Source organism: Penicillium oxalicum, chromosome IV, assembly GCF_001723175.1.
Source record: "Penicillium oxalicum strain HP7-1 chromosome IV, whole genome shotgun sequence".
Classification (NCBI taxonomy): Eukaryota; Fungi; Ascomycota; class Eurotiomycetes; order Eurotiales; family Aspergillaceae; genus Penicillium; species Penicillium oxalicum.
In genome coordinates, this window is record NC_064653.1 from 391,977 (window position 1) to 412,076 (window position 20,100).

The 20,100-nt window shown below is 50.7% G+C and overlaps 5 protein-coding genes across 5 annotated transcripts; 1 reads left to right on the forward strand and 4 right to left on the reverse strand.

The window, feature by feature from the left end:
- Window positions 1–965: 965 nt before the first annotated feature.
- Window positions 966–6,575, reverse strand: POX_d04920 (uncharacterized protein; the record flags this gene model as incomplete). Its single annotated transcript, XM_050113778.1, has 2 exons — window positions 966–2,130; window positions 2,188–6,575. 2 exons carry the CDS (start codon window positions 6,573–6,575, stop codon window positions 966–968), a joined length of 5,553 nt encoding a protein of 1,850 aa, XP_049968729.1.
- Window positions 6,576–8,005: 1,430 nt separating this feature from the next.
- On the reverse strand, window positions 8,006–10,866 carry POX_d04922 (uncharacterized protein; the record flags this gene model as incomplete). The annotated part of the gene is made up of 2 exons (XM_050113779.1): window positions 8,006–10,633; window positions 10,702–10,866. The coding sequence occupies 2 exons, from the start codon at window positions 10,864–10,866 to the stop codon at window positions 8,006–8,008; spliced, it is 2,793 nt and encodes a 930-aa protein (XP_049968730.1).
- Window positions 10,867–11,375: 509 nt separating this feature from the next.
- On the forward strand, window positions 11,376–15,027 carry POX_d04923 (uncharacterized protein; the record flags this gene model as incomplete). The annotated part of the gene is made up of 3 exons (XM_050113780.1): window positions 11,376–11,427; window positions 11,491–14,273; window positions 14,326–15,027. The coding sequence occupies 3 exons, from the start codon at window positions 11,376–11,378 to the stop codon at window positions 15,025–15,027; spliced, it is 3,537 nt and encodes a 1,178-aa protein (XP_049968731.1).
- A 253-nt stretch (window positions 15,028–15,280) lies between these two features.
- POX_d04924 (uncharacterized protein) lies at window positions 15,281–17,903 on the reverse strand (the record flags this gene model as incomplete). Its single annotated transcript, XM_050113781.1, has 8 exons — window positions 15,281–15,696; window positions 15,761–15,947; window positions 16,018–16,193; window positions 16,255–16,528; window positions 16,626–17,167; window positions 17,228–17,374; window positions 17,506–17,762; window positions 17,815–17,903. 8 exons carry the CDS (start codon window positions 17,901–17,903, stop codon window positions 15,281–15,283), a joined length of 2,088 nt encoding a protein of 695 aa, XP_049968732.1.
- A 769-nt stretch (window positions 17,904–18,672) lies between these two features.
- Window positions 18,673–20,100, reverse strand: POX_d04925 (uncharacterized protein; the record flags this gene model as incomplete). The annotated part of the gene is made up of 1 exon (XM_050113782.1): window positions 18,673–20,100. One exon carries the CDS (start codon window positions 20,098–20,100, stop codon window positions 18,673–18,675), a length of 1,428 nt encoding a protein of 475 aa, XP_049968733.1.

Here is a 20,100-nt window from a genome sequence, read left to right on the forward strand (position 1 = left end):
ATCATTTTTCGAGCGAAGCAAGTCGCGAGCGAACACTTACTTGGTCACTTTGGTGAAAAGTCATCATTCGCACTAGGTCTCGCCTTATTCGTCCTGGCGATTCAGCTCTATTTTGATCGTTTGAAGAAGCTGCCCCGGACTTTTGTACGAGGTATCTTCTGATCGGGGACCCTAGGTCGCCTAGAAAGCCGCTGCTTTAGTGTGGTCTCCGTTGTCTGTTTCAAATTGTGTTCCTGTCGTGGCCATTTCGATCGGCTCTGGTGGTGTGGGTGGGAAAAGAGCTCTTGTGATGATAAATTGTGATGATGAGGTATGTCTTCTAGATACTGCGTCCTCAGGTGGGAGATGGCTAGCTGCTGATCGGGTGACGTAGATTTGTTGCAATTGTCGGAGTGATGGAAAGTTGCGTGCAGTGTGGACATGATGTACGGGTGGCCCTGACGTGAGTCTCGCGTGGCAGCCTCGTGTCAGATGCATCTTGTCCTCCAAATTTTCTCAGAGAAGACCAAGAGAAGTCAATAGTAAATGTGGATTGATTGGAAATCGACCGTGCCTTTGAAGTCGACTTGTTATTGAGGACAGCCTCCGTGTATGCGACGTACCACTGTCAAAGAAAGACTTGTTACAGTGGAGTGGACTTCAATCGCCAGAGGAAAACAATATTTTCTCTTCCCTTTCAAGACAGATGTAAAATGATAAAATGGCATCGCTAGTGCTCAAGTCCCGCCTTCTCAACCTTCAAAGCTCCCAATTGAACTCCTGCAATGCAAAGCCATCCGAAGTGTTGCGTGAGAATGGTCCAGACACCAGGTTAATATGTATCACACCCAGTCCTCAGAAAACCAATGAAACAAACCATATACACCTGATAAAATGCGCCCAATGCCAGGTCAAAAGAAAAAAAAACACCCCCGTCTCACCTCAAGCCGCCACGCCGCGTAATCGCACATAAAGTTCCTTGACTCTCAGTTTTTGCTCGTGATTGCTTTCCGGCGAAGGACGCCCAGTTCCTCCAGCCTCACCCATGCTTGACCCATATCTGCATTGTCCTCAAGCGAAGTTCTCAATTCCAAACCATCGAGAGTGCACAATGAGCCGCTTGTTCCCGCATACAAAAGCAGTTCTAGAACCTTGCGGCGCATGCGAGTAGCGCGATCTAGATGAAGAAGATACTTCCCATCTGCTTCTGGATCGGCGACCGGCAACGTGAAGGGATCGTTGACATCCTTATCCTTGTCAGTGTCAGACGCCTGGTCCCAAGTCACGATGTTGGCAGCCTGGTCCTTGCTGTCAAGATCGGTTAGGGCGTCGGACAGATCGCGTTGACTTTCAAGCCCCGGAACAACCGCATTGGCCAAGTCTGTTAGCGGCTTGCGATCAGCTTTTGATCCGTTGCCTGTCACTGCTGGAGGGTAAAATCCGACTGTGAGTGGATTGCCCCTCAGATCAAGCTTGCGGAGAGAGCAGAGACTTTTCTTGTTCGTCCTTCCCAATCGACTGAGAATCTGGCAAACACGCCGCATTCTGCTGAGTCGATTGCCAGCCACAGCGAGCCTCGATAAGCAGTTCATGCCTACCAACGGCTCCAACTCGTCAAGCGAGTTGAAGTTCAAGTTCAACACCTTGAGGTTCGGGAAAGATGCGGAGAAGTCGGCAGGAAGCTTTTTCAATGCGCACGCGGCAACATCAAGCAGCTGTAGCTGCAAGAGTGGAGAGGATGGTCTAATGCACGCCTCGGAGAGTTTGTTGGACGAAAAAAACACTTTGCGGATATCCTTGACTAGGCCGAGATCGATGTTCAGCAGAATTTCGGCGCCTTGTTTGACAGCTGGTGTCTGCTCCCGAATCGAGAACACATCCAGATTTCGGCAAAATTCCAAGCCTGTGACGGTCGAGAGATGGTTCTGATCGAGGTAAAGAAGGTGCACAGATGAGAAGCTTTGCATGTCCAAAGCATCCAGTCGGTTTTCCGAGAGCTTGAGGGTACGAAGGCTGACTAAAGCTGTTGGGGATTCCAAACGACTGAGTTGATTGACGCTCAGGTCAAGATTTGTCAGCGAGGGAAGCCATTCAATGTTATGGACAGATTCCAGTTTATTATGGCTTAAGTCAAGTTCGCGCAGCCGAGTCCTAAGTAGAGCACAATTAGCGCACATGTCTCCAAGAAGAAACCAAGTCTTCACTCACATCTCGGTTCCTTGAAAGTCCACAGTTGTCATGGAGTTGTTCCTGAGTTGAAGACTCAGGAGTCCATTCAACTCGAGGACCCCGTCAATGTTGCGGATTTTGTTGTCATTTGCGCGGAGTTCTCTCAAGTGAATAAGATTTGAAAACCCATTGAGTGTCTCAATGCCGTTTCCTGAGATGTCCAAATATTGAAGGTTGCAGAGGTGACTCCATGCAGTCAAATCAGAAAGGCAATTTCTAGCAATCTTGAGTGTCCGCAGGCTAGCTGGAACGCCGCTAAGTTGTCCAATGTTGTTGTCGGACACGTCCAGATCTTCAAGACGGGGACAAAATTGACTCAATTTATGCAACCCTGGCAGATCTTTTTGTCGTAGCCGAAGCCGACGAATATGCTCCCAAAACGGCTCATATGGTTCGGCATCGGTGATATGCTTAATCAAGTCTTCCGTGGCAAGTGCATACGTCCCATGCACTTGCCTCAGCGATGTCGGATTGTCTCTCTGAGCGATATAACTCATCTCGGGGTCCGAGGGCCTGTCCAATTGATTCACCGAGAAGTCTGCCAGGGGACTGAGGTGGAAGCTGTAGGTATTCTCTTGCCCGGGGGAACTGAGAGGAACAAGGGCTTGATCCTTATCGCCGATGCCAGCAACTTCATGAGCTCTAAGCGAGCCATCCAATCGTACGAGACTGAGGTCATCCGTGTTCTCCTCATTGTGCTCATCAATCCTTGAAACTGGGCGTCTTACAAATGGCTGCCCTGGAGCGGACGACTCGCGTGATTTAACGGAAATCGTAGAGGGTGCGCTTCCATTTTTCGCTTCCTTGGAGTTGATGGATTCAGCTCCCGATTCAGTGTTTCGAGGGCTAATGTCAGAATTGATCGAATCATCCTGATAGGCGACTTGCGACACCACAGGTGAAGAGAAAGTAATTGTAGCAACCCGCGACTTTTTCGGTTCTTGCTGAGGGTATGAGGCAAGACCATCATTCATGGACACCATGCCCGAAATCTGATTCCTGTCAAACGCAGTATCTGTTCCCCAGGATGTAGTTCGAGTACCCGTGTTAAGGGCGCTGGAGGTTAAGGGCGTGCTCCGAGTTCGCACAGAACTGGCATGACCGGACTCATCAGCTTTGGTTGGTTTGTGGTCTGGCTCTGTAGATGGCTGAGCAATGTTCGGAGGTTGGGATTGGGCCTCGGCCTGGGCGGTCTCTGGCATGGGATGCTGAGAGCCAAGACTCTGGATTCTCATCATCTCTTGAATCTCATCCACACTCAAATCCGGAATGTCCTTGAAGGGATCCTCCAGGTCATCATGGTTGATTGTCTTGGGTTCTGCCGCATGCGGGTCATCCTTTACCCATTGATGCTTTGACCTATCATAGACAAAGCCATTGACCTGCTCTGGAATGAGATGAGATACAAGATCCGAGGAGAGCATCCCCTTTGCTGTTGAGTTCTGAGAAGAGCCCGTCGGCATCGAGCGTACACTGAACCCCGACATCTGCGTGTTGATAGTCATAAGATCATGGGCAATATCTTCCGCCACGTCGTAGATCGACCCGCTCGGCTTCCGCTTTCTGGGCTCGAAAATCAAACCTCGAGCTCTTTGCTGCTCTGGTTTGAGTCGGTTATCTGTGTTCAAGGACGCCACTGAGCCAGTCGCGCCAAATTCCACTTCTTCCCTCTCTTGGTACTTTTTCAGGTAGTTCAAGATTTGGGGATTGAGCTCTTTCGGCTCACGCTGCTTGCGCAAATCAATCCCTTCCCGGCTCGGGGGGCGGGAGAATGCCTCTCTTGTTGATTCGTCTTCGTAGACAGAATCTCCCTCGTCTTCTTCGCTCTCCGGATTGGACTCCTGCACACTCGTGAGGCCCGTCGCTGGTCGACCTTTTGATCGAATGAGATCCATGATCTTAGTTGCCTCATTGAGATAGTCCTGAGTTGTGATGGATCCTTTTCGCGAAGAATCACTTGTGCCGGTGACCTTAACAAGCGGTATGTCGCCCTCGAGAGAAAACGAGTCCGAGTAGTCACGCTGATCAAAATTTGTCTCGGAGTACTCTCCACTTGGTGCAATTCTTGATTCGTGAGAAGAACGGATTTGGCTCGGCGTTGGCGTTCGTGGGCGCTGTATTGACTGTGAGAGGCCTGGAGGTGCAAGATAGTCCCCATTCTCAGCTTGCATCCCGTGTTGTAATAAGCTTCTCTGCAGAAGAGACATGCTTTCGCCCAGATTGGATGAAGGGTCATCATGCGCCAAAGGAACCTCGGGCTCAGCACTGTCATCCCGTAGTATCGTTCGACGTCGCTTTGGACGGGGATCTGCTGGAGTCGCTTTGGGAACACGCTTCGTTTCAGAAAAGCCCATGTTTTCCTTTTCATATTTTCGAGATGTCACGCGGGTACGTTGAGGACCGAAGTAGCTCTGTCTGGTCCAGGCGGATGGTTTTCGAGTAAACCCTGAGCTTGCTGATCTCGCGTATCGAAGAGAATCCTGTCTTTGAGATGACCATCGCAGATATTGCTGTCGATCAGAAGATCGCTTCCGTGATGTAGGTCGCGAGCCAAAGCCTTGGATTTCATCATAAATCAATTTATTCTCATATGGGCTTGCATCTGAGAAGTCAAATTTGTCGAGCTCGCCATCCCCAAATCGACTAATTCTGGGGCGATGCGCATTTCGTGATGCCAGTCGCTCGTTGAGTCTCGATGAAATCTCGGCTCGTGGTTCGTGGTGAGAGTTGAGGAAGCTGCGGCTCTCGCCTTTACGCCGAGCCTCTTCCGACGGTGACGGCGGTTCATCACCGTCGGAGCCGTCGCCAAATGCCCCTTCAAATTGACTCATGCGTCGCATTAATCTATTGTTCGTGAATGTGTCGTACTCGCCAAACAGCTTGAGGGGACTGCCAGAGGAAGGCATTGTGCCATCCTTCGAATCAGCATCCCCAGATCCAGCTGTGGAGGGTCGAACGTGAGATGAGGTTGGGCGAGGTAATACAGGTGATTTGTTGTTTTGGGAGCGGCCAAACAGAGGAGAATTGCGGATCTTCGTGTTAACGACACCGTTTGGCCGCTTGCGGTGAGAGGGAAAGGGCGAAGGGGAGAATTTTTGATGGAAAGCACGACTCGCCCCACGACGACTGAAGTCTGCAGTGCCCATGGAGAGATCCTGCGGTAGAGAATGACTTGTCACGTCCAGAAGGCTGTCATCGCGGGACTGGAGATCAAGTTGCGGCTCGCTGTGGTTGTAAAAGAGGAAGCTGTCGCTGGCTGGAGAGTCAGGTCGCCGCTCAGGATCAAGCGATAGACTCTCCAATTTGTTCGTGACCTGCTTCAGCGCAGACTTAATCACTTCAGACGCCGCTCCGCCATCCAAGGTATTTGGTCGTGTAAAAGTAATTGGCGTGATTCCCTCGTTTCGGAGATCCTCCAGTCCACTAGCAGTTCGAACACCCAGATCGTCTATTTGAGATGCTTCATCGACAATGAAATCGGCGCCCGATGGAGAACTTTCTCCTGACGCGCGACCGAGTGTACCACTTTGCGATGTTGTTTTTTCCTCGGACCCAGCTTCCTCCACTACCTCCGTCTCGGCATTGTCTTTCTCATCCGCGATCGGTGCACTTCCGCGTCGGGAAGTTATATCGGTAAACTCCCATAGCTGTTCATCTGGCTTGGTGAAGGGCATGGAACCCCCTCGGCCCGGCCCAGAGCCGGGGGATGGAGGCTTGAAGACACTTTCGAGACCCATCGGCGCGAACAAGTCGCGTTGATCAGCTGCTGTGATCTCTCCGCGCACGAGCCGTCTGCGCCATTCCGGGGTGTCGCCTCCATCCTTTCGCCCTTTGGTCGACTTGATTTGCACGGTATCGGTACCTTGTAAACTCGAGGGTGTGCCAGATTGACTTGAGACATTGGAGACGGATCGCAGGGGAGAACGCGTGTCCATGTTTGACAATTGCTTGTCAAACGTCCCCAAGCTCGGCCGAGGGCTTCCCTTGGGTGTGGTCTTCGGGGAGTTCTTTCGAGAGGGTTTCGGGGATGGCTTTGGCGAGGCCTTTGGAGTTTCTCTTCGTGACCTCGTCGGCGTGGAGGAGACCGGCTTGGGCGGAGGCCGAATCGTGGGCGTACGAGGAGTCTTTGGTTTCGGAGGCTCCCGTCTGATGAAGTGACATGGTCGGGTAACTTTTTTCGAGTGATCGACTGGGGATGGCCGTTGTGCGATGGATCGGCGGGCTGCCACTGGAATGCGACTTGGGGAATTCAGAGAAGGTCGAGGGGAGGAACCGAGGAGATTTCGAGATGGCTCCTCTGTGGTCGGCGTCGCAGGCGCTGAAGGCCAGTCATCAGACAGACTGTCTAGCCAAGGTTCATTGCCCATTTTCTTGTTTTGTTTTGAGGGTCGACTTTTGTTGTGATGCGGACCGAGCAGCGCGCGTAGTGCAGGGCGGCGCACGCTCCGTCTTGGGGATCGAGGAAATCGAGCGATTGACCGGAGCTATTTCACGTATGATCCAGCCTGAAGACATGAGTTCAGTTGAGTAGACCAGAGAGTCTTCGCATCGGCGAGGTCTGAGACTTGAACGGTGGGATAACGAGTGCGGAGTTGTTGGTCCGAGCCAGATTCAGCTCCACTCAAGCTCCTCCTTGTTTATTGCGACCAGGTACAAGTACACCCCAGTCACTAATTATAGGGTACGATGTACCACTCGACTTGGATCAAATCGCATGTCGGACCGGGCACAAGGGTGAAATTGCGATGATGACCTGCTTTATTTCCCCACTGCACCAGCACTAGCGAATATTGGTGGCGATGTTCTAGATGGTTCACATCCCCCTACGGTGCCTTGCTTGAAAATACAGAGCCATCGCCCACTCAGGAAGACCTTCATGTGTTCTCGTGCCTGGCCATCCACAACTTCCCGAACCAATTCCGATTTGTCTGTCGCCATTGGCCGCCGAGTGTCGATGTATATCGTTCAGACCCACTCCAAGTCGGTTGTCCAACCGAACAGATGGTTTATGCTGCTTCAAATGTCATGCATGTTATCTCGAATTATATTTTGGGAGCAGCCCGGTAGACTCGGATTTTCAGATTTTTCGTTAGTAGCTTGAAAAAAAATTTGTTGAACTGGAGGTGATACATATTAATCTGCTGGCGATCTGCCTTGGTGTCTAGAATCTGAACACTTTCAAAATGTTGCCCTTGAATCGAATGCACCTCTCTAGACAGGTCATTTAAACATGGACAACCAAAAACACATGGTGGGAGTTCTTGTCTGCCTAGACATTTCACACGCTACCTTTTGGAAACAACGTAAACAAAGGGAGCGAATATACAAGATCCATGACCTTGACTTTAATGAAGACTGGCCAGCAACTTTGGAGGAGCTGGATGAAAGTCCGACGCTGTCGGCGCGATCCGTTATCATATATTGTCTTCAATCGACGAGTACCCGGCAAATTTGCTGATTCATGCTCTATTGTTTTGTCGAGCAGAGGCCACGAGAGGCGTCTTGAAGTGGAAGAAGCCGCTAAAAAGGCGAGAAACGTGTATACGGCCTTTAAAAAGCTTTACTTGTGGTACGTGATAGGTACTCGATGAGGGCCAGAACCGCAGTCGGTGCCAAGTCACAGACGTCTACTGGAGTTCAAGGGCGAAATCTTAAAGAGCGCGGAGATGAGACTGAAAAAAAGTTTATTGACCATGTAACGCCGTCGATGACAAATCATTAACCCATCCACCGTCTTCTGCAAGAAGTACAAAGTGACACGAGATGAAAAAAGAATGTATTAGTCTGCAGACGCTTTTTAAACAACCAGCTTCTCAAATGAGTATTTACCAGCCGCCTTACGACGAAGATATCCGACTTCACGGCTAGTGCGGGTCTTGACTTCACCAGTAGAGTTCAAAATCTTCTTGCGCGAGACATCCAGCGAGGGTGGCTTCAACGACAAAGGCAAGATCTTGCCGCTGGCGTCTCCATCGAAGCCCTCCTCGCCCTCTTCAGGCCTGGCAAAGACCATCAAGTCAGCTCCGTTGAGCTTCTCGCACCGAATCAAATGAGACGGCGCAGGAGTGGCGGATTCGTCGATCTTGGCAACAGCGTCCGCTGCGGAGGTCGATGCATCGACAACCTGGTTGGCAAAGCGGAGGTACTCGCGCAAGATGCCCTTCAGATAGGTAGCTTCTTCAACTCCCGCAAGGGCAGCGGACACCTCGGACTTCATATCGGCAATAAGCTCCATCTCACGACTTGCAGAATCCACGGCAGCATCGGATTCATTTTCAAGTTCATTGTCAGCGGGCAGGGCAGAAATCCATCCAGACGGCCCAACAGCATCAACGGCAGCGGTAATGAGATCGACTATGACATCGAGCGATAGAGGGGGAGTTATCTGATCGAGAGTGATGGGAGTAGGAGGGTTTTCCGTGAAGCGGGATGTATGGCCACCGGTCGCAAGAGCAAGACGAAGGTGGTGTACCATGGAGATCAGCTCAGGACGAGAAAGAATGGAGCGGAGTGACCTCACTACCGAAGGCAGAGGCTGCGCATGGATTTTCTGAAGCGACAAGTTCAGACCGGTGAAGATGTCCTTCAGGCTTGTAATTCCGCCCCCGAGGTGACGAGTTAGCTCTTGAGTAGGTGTCGCGATCTCCCCATCGGTAATCAGGCGGGCAGTTTCCTCCAAAACTCCAGAATGCATCCGCGCTTGGCCCAGGAAGAATTTAAGAGCAAATGCAAGCTCATCAGCGGCGATGATGGCAGGGCCCTGGAGAACGGCATTCACATGCTTCAGTGAGGGGTCGGAGTCGATGAGAGCTTGAATGAAGGATCCAGTTGGGAATGATTGGAGAATGCGCGGCTTGCAAGCTCGTCGTAGCGCGATCTCGACGTTTTCTGGGGAGAGGTGCCCGATACGGATGAGCCATTGGCAAGATTTCGCTGGCCATAGAGTGACACGAAGTTGAGAGGATGAGGATGCTGAGGCTTTATCTGTGACAGCAAAGTCTTTCACGGCGAAGATCTTGGCCAGTAAGAAGAGCGTGGACTCAGAGCTGACATGCGATTGTGGGAGACTTTTCAAGTCTTCTGACGACCCAAAGTAATCGGAAACAGCCTTGTCAAAAAGCTCTGTGTCCGAAGATTTAGTCGCTTGATCAATGGCAACAGTCAAAGCATGCCACTTCTCAGCCTCCTCGGCATTTTTCAAATGCAGCGAGGCCATATTATCAGATCGGTGCTTCTTAGACATGTCCCACTGGGAGGCGGATGAGCCGATACCACGACCGATCGCGTCGATAAGAAGACCGTCTCGTGATCGCTTGAGCGAAGGCGCCGATTGTCCGTGTAAAGACGTCACATCGAAAGCGATCAAAGTATTGGCTTTCATGGCTACTGCGAGGCCCAATTTGGCAAAATAGCTGATGAAAACCGTCGGCCCGTCCGTAGTTGACATGGAGCCCAGAGCGATATCTTTGGTGGCAATGCTTCGCTGAACAGATTGGAATTGGGTGTCGTAGATTGCGATAAGTGATTCACTCGCACCAATGACACATTGAGGAGAGATACGCATGATCGACGTGAATTGATCCGCAAGGACAAAATGTGAGGCCACGGCAGGTGAGTATTGGGACAGGTCGAAATTCACAAAGCCATGTTCGAATGAAAGCTGAAGACCCGCCGTGCCTGAATGGAAGTTCCACTGGAAGGAGCTGTTGGTCTTCACCTTCTCAAGACCGGCCGGAGTAGGGAGCTGAATCGTCTGGATGTGTCTGAGTCGCTGACTTTCCTCAACGCCACGGGAGTTCGATGCTGAGTTGGCAGGAACTGAGAAAAGTTGAATATACACATTGTCCAACACCACGGTATCGGCTTCTTTTGGGTGGGAGACCAGGAGCAGGATGGAGGGTTCTTCGGTGCCCGTCAAGGGCGAGTCACCAAGCGCAAGACTGGCTAAATCTTGTCTGCGCTTGAAAAGACCTTTCTTTGCATCTTCGAGATCGATCAAGAAGCATGAGTGAACGGCATGGGTCGAGGAATGCTTCGCGATCTCGCTGTGTTGAAGGCTCCAATACTGGGTCTTGAGATCAGATGACATGCGACGAATGCGCCCATCTGTTTGCACCGCCAAAACATCGTAAGAGCCTAGTTCTGAGGCTTCAGAATCATTGGATGGCACAATGCCCACAAATGTAACTGGGCTCTTCGAATCCGTAATAGTGGTGCCAGAAGAGGAGATGGTGGGTGCACTGGAGCCTGTGCTGATCTCCTCGAAAAAGCATTTGATTTGATGTTCAGGCTTGGTCACAGCGGCATAAGTCTGTCTTTTCACGATGGACTTGTTTCGAAGCTTGCGGCGTACGGAGCAAGGTCGGCACGAAAATGTAGACTGCGCCGGCACGGCGTAAGAAGTCACCAATTTTGGTGTTTGAACCTGGAGTCAAGTCAAAAAACAAGCATTAGTGGGTGTTTACTCTTTGCAAGTGTTTTTTCAAGGCGCACATTGTAAATATTGATGGCCTCGCCATCGACGGCCACCGCAAGTTCATAGCGCTTGCGCTTCTTGCCCTCCGCAAGGCTGTTGACTTCACCGATGCGAGTCTGTCCGGTCGCGGCATGAAGTGGGCGAGGCAATTGCGCAAGCACTGATGGAGCCTGCAGATCCATGACTGGCGAATATTCTCAATTCTGGCCCAATCGTTCGTGAAATCTGCTTCAATTCCTGTATCGCAGCTTTTGCAGAGATGACCTAACGGGGAAATCTGAAAAATTTTCGGGACAACGAAGGCCCGGACCCGCCATGATATCGTTCCCAAGAGGGTTTAGTGTCACGGGATCGCTCTGTGCACGGCAGCCGGAGAGAGAAGTGGAGACTTCACGGAGGGCCGTCGTGATAAACGCGGTGGTTGGAGGTCTGCCCCCGGTGGAAGATGACATAAGCTAATTAAACCCGACGCGCTCTGGACGGTCCGATAATCGCGTCGGACGTGTTGCTTTCGATCAATTAGAGCCCAAAGTTACATGATCACTGGAGCAGGCCGGGCATCTGCGTCGTTCATGTCGAGCGTGGGACCCGTCCCCAGGTGTATACAAAATCTTGACGGGTGCCCTATTTCGACACAATTCATGAATCTGCAGCTCTACTTCGCATGGATACTATTGTATCCAGTTCAGCAATGGTCATGGGCCAAGGCCAGCAGCCTGTAGTTCATCCTTTCTTCCGCAAAGGTAATTTTTTTGCTCCTGAATGACTTCGGCTGGCCTTTCTTGGTGCTCACATACCCATTGCAGATGTCGTTCTTGCTGGTCAACATTCGACATCCCTTCAAGATGCATCTGTACCCCCCGCGGACTCAGTCAATGCCCACCCGAGTCACACACCACCCACAGCAGCAGGTTCAACTCATGAGCACACGACACAACCGCTGTTGCCCTATGTCCTCGAGTACCCCATGACTCAGGGCTCAGAGATCTCCGGCGCAGACGAAGACCCGAACGCGAGCAGACGCAAGAGGCGGAAGACAGACCGGACAAAGAAGACCCATCAAGATCAGCCATTGCAAGCTGGCCTGACCAGCTGGCTTGGGACAGAAAACCCTGGGTGGGTTGCCCCGAAGGGTGTCGAGGCTTCAGAAAGCACGAAGCAAGCCTCCCTCAAGGCCTCTGTCTCAGACGATCGGCCGCTCCGAGATTTGAACTCCGCAGAGGTTTCAAATTTGGAGGGGTGTTCATCGAGGCCGCGAAAAATCGTAAAGCTCAATCTCAACGGGCGATTGCTGAGTTCACCTCCAGGCAGTCCTGCTGAAGCCAATGCCCCGGGGGAAGACCCAAGACGACGCGGCAGATCTCAAGCATCGGCAACTAAGCTAGTCGTTTTAAAATACTCGTCGGCTCACCGGGAAAGGATCTCGAAAATGATGGTTGATATACAGAACCCTCGGAACAGAGATGCGATGAGAAGTTCGACCCATACGAATATTTCGAAGGCTCCTGCGCGACCAGTGAACAACCAGAAAATTCCAACCCATCCATTTTTTGCTCGGAAAGCTACCTTGCAGCGGCCGAACATGGCTTCAGGCGACTCGTGTTCCATCGCAGATAGCCGTCTCAGTTCTGCCAACTCAGGAGAGCGACCATCGACAGGAAATGACGGGAAACCATTTCAGTTTTCATCTAAATTATCAGCTCAGGGATTCAGTCAACGAAGCATTAAACTTCCCTCGCTGGTGCATCCACTTTGGCCACCTCAAGGCCTTGTGCATGTCCGTGGCCCATCCTCGCCACCACAGCGTCACCTCTGTTCGACAAGTTCTAGTTATGATTATAAGAAATCGAAGTCACGGACGATATTGGTGAATGACGAAGAGAATGCTCTTCTAGCCAGCACCGTGCAGGCGCGAGAGCTTGCATTGCACAAATTCGGGAGTCTGGAGCAAAAGAAGACGGCTCTGCGTCTGCCAGAGCGACGTGTTGCCAGTGGACAAGGTTTGCAAGGCGCTATAGAGAGCCAATTGTCTTGGAATCTCTCCGGTCACTCGAGACCTATGGCCTCGACCTCTCCAGTGGTCAAAAAGCTATACTTGTCGCTACCTTCATCCACATCTGCGTTTGACAGCGGCAAGTATGAGACCCATCTCTGGTCTCACAAATATAGCCCTGAAAGCGCCGCGGATGTGCTTCAACCCGGGCGGGAAGTTCAAATGCTCCGTGACTGGCTTTTTCAAATGAAAGTTAGTGCTGTTGATATTGGTAACCAGCCTTGTGAGAGTGTGAGGCATAAACAAAAACGTCACAAGAAGCGCAAGAAGCGCAAAGTCGATAACGAGCTTGATGGCTTCATCGTCTCAAGTGGCGAAGAGGCCTCTGAAATGGACCCATTGTCTGGATCAGACGATGAGTTGGCAGGCGAAGTTACCGTTGCTGGACCTAAAACGCTCATCAGATCTGGGGGTATTACTAGCCAGGTCCAGCATGGGCGTGAAAAGCCCCGTTTGAAAAATGTCATTCTCATCAGTGGTGCATCAGGCTGTGGTAAAACAGCATCAGTCTATGCGGCAGCCAAGGAGCTCGACTTTGAGGTATTTGAGATCAACTCCGGTTCCCGGAGGAGCGCGCGAGACATGCTTGAGAAGGTTGGGGATATGACACAGAATCACCTTGTGCAGCTCCTGAATGACAAGGATGATGGCTTATCCCAACCCAACCTCCAAGCAGAGAGTGGTGATTCTAGGCAGAACAAACTCAAAGGCTTTTTCAAGGGCCAACCACCGAAAAAGACACCTCAAAGTTGTGCAGATTCCTCGCCCAAAGATTCCCCGCCCGAAATTGAAACCAAGCGAGGACGCGAGCAAAAGCAATCGTTGATTTTGTTCGAAGAAGCCGATATTCTTTTCGAGGAGGACCGGCAATTTTGGAGCGGGGTGTTGACCATCATCAGTCAGTCCAAAAGGCCTATCATCATCACTTGCAATGATGAGAGTCTGATTCCGGTGGAGGAGATTTCTTTTCATGCCATTTTGCGGTATCAGCGGCCCTCCTTGGAAGTCGCGTTGGACTACTTGCTGCTTGTTGCTGCCAAAGAAGGGCACATTCTGCAAAGAGATTCTGTCAACAGGCTCTATACTGCGGGGGGAATGGACCTCCGCAGGTCATTGATCGATTTAAATTTTTGGTGCCAGATGGGCGTCGGCAGTGAAAAGGGAGGCTTGGACTGGATACTTCCTATTTGGCCCCCCGGGGCGAATGTGGATGAGAATGGCGAACGATTACGTGTCCTCAGTATGAATACGTACAAGTCTCATATGGGCTGGTTCAACCGTGACCTGCTCATGGAAGATGAGGAATTAACGAAACGGACTGAAACTCAACACAATGCCTCGCAGTGGTGGGGTATTCGCCCTCGAGATGCCGAGGGTGCGGCTGATTTGAGCACAATAGAGTCAATGCCTGCCGAAAGCTATCGCTCCATGACGAAGCTTGGCCAACTCGAGTTATTGAGCCGCGAGGCAGACTACCTCGAGATGAGGAGTGCCCTTGATATTCTTAGCCTTGGTGATTCAATCGAATTGTGCGAGGTGAGTTGTACCTTATTCCTCAAAACAAACTCTTTGCCTGACAGTTTTCTAGGATATTCTTGACACATCTTCTCCGCCTATTACGGAAACACAACGACTCAACTATATCGAAGCGTATCCTCTTCTACAAGCCGACCTGCTGCCGGACTACTCGTCCTTGAAACCATCAATCACGGCAACCTTTGAGTCGTTGATATCTCTTCACTTTCGCCCGCCCATTCAGAATCTTGAATACGCCAGCGCGGGTGCAATCTTCAATGTCTGGGCGCAGTCAACAATGCGTCATAGAACACCTTTCTCAAACCCTCAAGCACTGCGGAAGACATTTGAGCCCATCATGCGAGCGAGTCAGTCCGCAGTTTCGCTTCCTGGCCGCCTTGCACCGTCGTTCGAGAATGGCATTGCGCCTATCACCGAGGACATTGCGCCATATGTTCGCGCAATAATGTCCTACGATGGTCGTCTTCAGGAATACAGAGAGAGTTTGTATGCAGTCCTTGTCCAGGATAACGGAGGAGTCCCTGAAAAACGAAAGCGAACCACCCGCGCCAGTCGGGCGGCCTTGGAAGGAGGGAGCAAGGCCTCGACTCGTAAAGAGCGCTGGTTTCCAGATGACATGAATTACATCGCGGTTCAAAGAACTGGGCGTCCTGAATGGCAGCAGCACCTATACGACATGGGTCATTATCACATTCAACCCGCCGTTGACTCGACGGGGTCTTGCAGTGAGCCTCTCTCTGGCGAAGAGGCTTGAAATCTCGCTATATTGCAATTGGGTTCTGGCGGTTTTTCAACGACCTTATAATTTGAGCCTTACTATAACGAATTAGAATTCTTTACAGCAAGATCTCAGAATGTCGACTCGTAGTATGTTCCAGCTATTAGTGCCCTGTTTAAGAACATGGAAAGCATGAGTCTCTTCTGGTAAAAGTAGGTCGCCAAGAGGTACTTTGATCGAACAAACAGAGTTATCAGAAAGAAAGGGAATGCGCTCTCGTGTCAATCAGTCAATTCATCGCTGTGCCTGCCGAGTGCACAATGCCCTCGGCAGCTAATTGATCTGCAAGATCCGACAACTCCTGAGGCGGCAGACTCACTGAGGAATTGAACCCCAGCAATTCCCATTCAAACGCATCATCCATGTTGAAAGATTCAAATTCAAAATCCCCGACCGCGTTGTCACCTGCGATTGGTCCCGAAGTAGACTTTGGGGTAATAGGTGCGAGAATTTGTTCTAGTTGCCTCAACTCCTTTCTTCTCAGTGGCGCAGCTGGATTGCCTTTGGCGAGTAGAGCATTCAGCACGCAGTTGAGGTGGTCGCGCCACGCGTCACGCTGGACTATCGAGGGTGCAATGGCTTGTATCAAGTACAGAACGAAGGCAGACGAGGAGGCATCTTCGATTTGGAACGGTAGGAATGCATCTGCAATCAAGTTATCAGAATCGGGACACTGCGAGATACACTGGCTGCATGGATGATCACCTACCAAGCAAGTCATCGTCGGCAAGGGTCTGAAGCGTCTGCAGGATGGTCTGAGCGGAGTCGGCACAGCACTGAAGCAGCGATGCTACGGTTGGTGTGAGGTCAATGCTGTGTGATACGTCACGTCCATTACTTTTGATGTGCATGTTCAAAGCACACATGACTAAAGGTCTGGTCGTGAGGACAATGCACTAGGAAATTCTCCCATCAGTGACCATGCTCCGTATGTGTCCCATGGAAGCCTCCGCAGAATGCACTAACATGGTGATGCGCCAGCACAAGTCGAATTGCCATTTTCGAAGCACGGCTGATCAACCCGTGGAAATTAGTACTGAGGAAAGAGGTTAAATCCTGAGACAACTGGGCCATGCTATTCAAAATAGATTGTGTGTTCTGGATGAGGGCTCCATCAAACTCTTCTCCCACACCATAGACAGCTAGTACCATATTTGTTAACAAAGGGGAGCTTTTGCTGAGAAGCTAGAAATATCAACCTACTAGTCAGGATTTGAGCCATGAGCCTTGATAGTCTCACGTGCAGAGTCAGGTTTACGTGCTCCACTGAGCTTCCAACTTCAGCGGGCAGGCGAACTGTAATATCCTCGTCCCGAATCGAGCTTGGTGCTCCAATTAGAGCCGAGAATTCTCGATCAAGCATGTACACCACCCAAAAGATGGTGCTGCAGCGTTTCGAGAGCTCTAGTCCCCCGAATTCCTCGGGAACGTGCCGGTGTATACCCTCGATGACGCATCCACGCAGTGCTTGGCCAATCTGGTTTCAATTTCTATTAGTTGTCTATGAAGCTCACGATTGTCTTCCAGTGGCCATCGAAATTCCTTTCACTCATAACTGCATGGCCGCAACTTACGTGTTGGAACGCCGCTCGTCTCATATCGATGGATTGCAGATATACAGCCCCAAGACTAAGAGCTTGGATGCACATCAAAGGATCCTCGTCCATTCCGGACAGGTCAGGCAGCAGAGCCATAGCTCTGGACGCATACTGATGTCCAGAGGGAGCCCCAGAGGCATTCTTGTGGCCTAGGAAAGCCTTTCCAAACGCGAGAACAAGAAGGTACTCTACGTACCAGTACCTCGCTGAGGCGGCCTTCGCTCTCGGATTCTGATAAAAGTCATGCAAATTTCTCAAATACACCGCTTCATCAATCATGAATGAAAGAAAGCCGAAATGGTATTTGACCGTATTGAAGAGAAACAATGCATAGTCAAGCGGCGGGAGATTCGTGACATCGGGTGTTTCGTGTGGAGGAAGTGGTGTCCACTGGAGTTTAAAGGCCATTCCATCCAGATGCCATGGGTCTGGTGGACAATTTGAGTCCGGCATACATCTCCCAATGAGACGGATAACGCGACGACAGAATGACCATGACGAAGTCGGCCCCATATACCCTGGGATTTCTCTCATTCAGCAAGAATCTCAATTAATTAGAAGCCCCCGATGCAACTTACAGAATCGGCCGTCGGGAGTACGGGCAAATGATGGATCCTTATCAACAAGAGGATTCCGATGAAATCGCATTCTATCTTCATCGCAGCCACTTTCAGGATCGGGTCCATTCAGTCCTGATTGTTGTGGATCTATTTCTGTTTGCTGGTCTGCGGAACGTCAGTCTGTTTCCTATCCAACTTCCCAGGACCACGTGTGTCAGAAATCAAAACATGGATTTGAGACCAGTCTTTGGGAGATTGACTTTTTTCATGGACTTCATCTTGAGTGTTTAGTGTACTCAGGGCTGGATCAAAGTGTGCCTCATGAATATCGCTCTCTGTTTCAACGGAGCATTCACCAGCAGCATTACTGTTGAGTTGGTTTCCACTCTCGGGGTCGCTCCTCCGCTGCGACAGTTGTGTCTCCAACATGCGAAGATATCTGTGCACGTGGCTTAGACTTGTCCTCCAATCCTCAAGCGTGGCTAGAGCTTCAACTGACCGCTCAGATACAGTGACTCGGGTCTCCTGAGCCGGGAACTGACACCGTAACCCTCTGCGAGTACATCGTGCACAAGGCTGCGATCCTGAGCATCTCACTTTCATACCCCGGCATCGTGTACACCTTGAAGAATGAAATTGGATTAGTGGCTTTTAGCTTCATGAAGACCGAGTGACGACTTACGCCGTCTGACATTTCTTGACCTTGCTTTTGCCTGCTGACTCGGGCATAGTAGGCCAACCCGACAATGTAACATTTCACAACAAAGGCATGTAAACTAGCCGGTGAAGGCTTCCGAGATCAAGTACTCCAGTCGGATGTCAGATTGGGCTTTGAAGTAGACTGCGGGGTTGATACCAAAAGAAAGTCGGGGCGGCCCTCCGATGCTTCTTATCTGGTCAACAACCCCGCATGGCAGCTTGTCGACCGGTCTTTGCTTGCCAAATCAGTCAAAAGTACACATGAGTCTGCTATCTGGATAAATTGTTTGATTCAGGAAGTGTTCATTTTTGGCTTCCACAAATAAGTGCTTCATTTCTGCCAGGGCATTCTTTCAGGCGCAGCACAGGTGACAAACCACCCGTCTCATCTCTAGGCCCATGGTCAAAGAGACAACGGACACCGTTTAGACGCGATGATCTAGAGCTAGTTATCATGAAATTCTGAGCAAATCCATTCAATCTCCTATGGCTTATATATAGCCTATGTTCTATTTAAGAGAGCTATATCGACTTGACCTCACTTTGTGTGAAGCTCTGTCAGCAAGTATGCTGCCTTCTACGTAGAAATGACTCCTGATGTTGGGTGCTGATGAGCCATAGACTTAATGCAAAGCACACTTTGTAGAAAAATCATATCTTGAGTGGAAGTTAGTGAATGTATTTCGATTTGGCAAAATGAGGCTCTCGAAAGATAGATTCACAAGAGATGGAAACGATACCTTCCTCTTCTTCGGCACGAGGAATCAAAAGCCAATCACTCTCCTTCGCAGTTCGCGGCGTAATGCCTTGACCATATGCTCCGTTCTCTCCACGGCTCCCTTATTCTCAATAGCTCGTCGGTGCAGATATTGCAAGCACTCACTCACCGAGCCCCAAGCCATGCATTTGAAAGTCTTGGGATTGGGGACACGCCCCCCTCCTACATTCATGAGCACACTTTCATAGCTCTGCACCAGCTCACAGCCAAGCTCATCAGCCATGCCCTGGATTTGCCCGCATTCGAGCAATACAGTAGGTTGGCCAGATGCCAGACGGGCTTTGTGGGTCGCAATGGCTTTGAAAGCACTAGCCGCATTATGTGTTGCCAGAAAGAGTGCAGCCTCGGGGAATTTGAGACCTTCGTTATTTGTAGACATAATCCGGCACAACATACGATTTGCGAGGAGATCGTAAGAGCGATCAGTGTCAGTCTTGCAATTGTGGATGAGGGATCGTGTCTCATGCTCGATGTATGCTCCTCGAACGAGCTTGATTCCCAAAGACCATCCTTCTCTGGCGGCGAATGTGAGATGGCGATCGAGATTTGCCGATGATCCTTTGAGGTAGGCCTGGATAGTGTTGTACACCAGGGGAGTACTGGACCAATTTTGCTTGCGCATGATCTCAATCGCCCAATCATCGAGACCATGCTGAAGAGCCTGCTGCTCGGCATCGAGCCAAAGCCGCGATCCCTGATGCCGTGCCTCTTGACAAATCTCATCGACTGCATCAGCGACCAGCTTGGGCATTGGCTGACGTCCTTTCATCAAATCAACGGCAATTGGGCCTGCTCCTGTCAATCTATCGAAAGCCTCAATAATCAGCATTTGTGACCCAGTAGACTGTTTGGACCCCGGTACGACATACTTCACTGCGAGGAAATCGCCCGAGCCAACCATCCGCAGGGTCTCCAGTGTTCTGCCCTTCCATTCTTGAATTGCTCGCACGTCTCTACCGCTGTGGATTGGAGACTTGGCATCGCTCTTCGTTACCTCGGTGTCGGGGTCGACAACAATTTCCTTTGAATAGCCCAATATGACCCCCTGAAATCCAATGCTTTTGACATGTGCTATTGTTTTTGCTACTTCTTCGCGGCTTGTGCCTGCACAAAAGTGGTCGTAGACCGTCCAGCGAAGAAGTTTGTTGAGCATGTAATTGCGATCCGGGTCGAGGATGGCGGATCGAGAATTCGCAACCTTGTTCAAAACGTACAAGGCTGGCCTCAGAAAGAGCTTCGACGACATTAGTGAAGTTAGGATCAATGATCTCAGAAGCAGTGGTGTGGGCAATCGCGACATCGCTGGTTTCGCAGGCCGAGGTACCACCGGTGAAACTGTCGCGTCATGGAAATCCTGCGTTGTGCCCGAGCTTGAGCGACAGTTTCTAGAGCCGTGAGTTTGAACCAGCTTCAT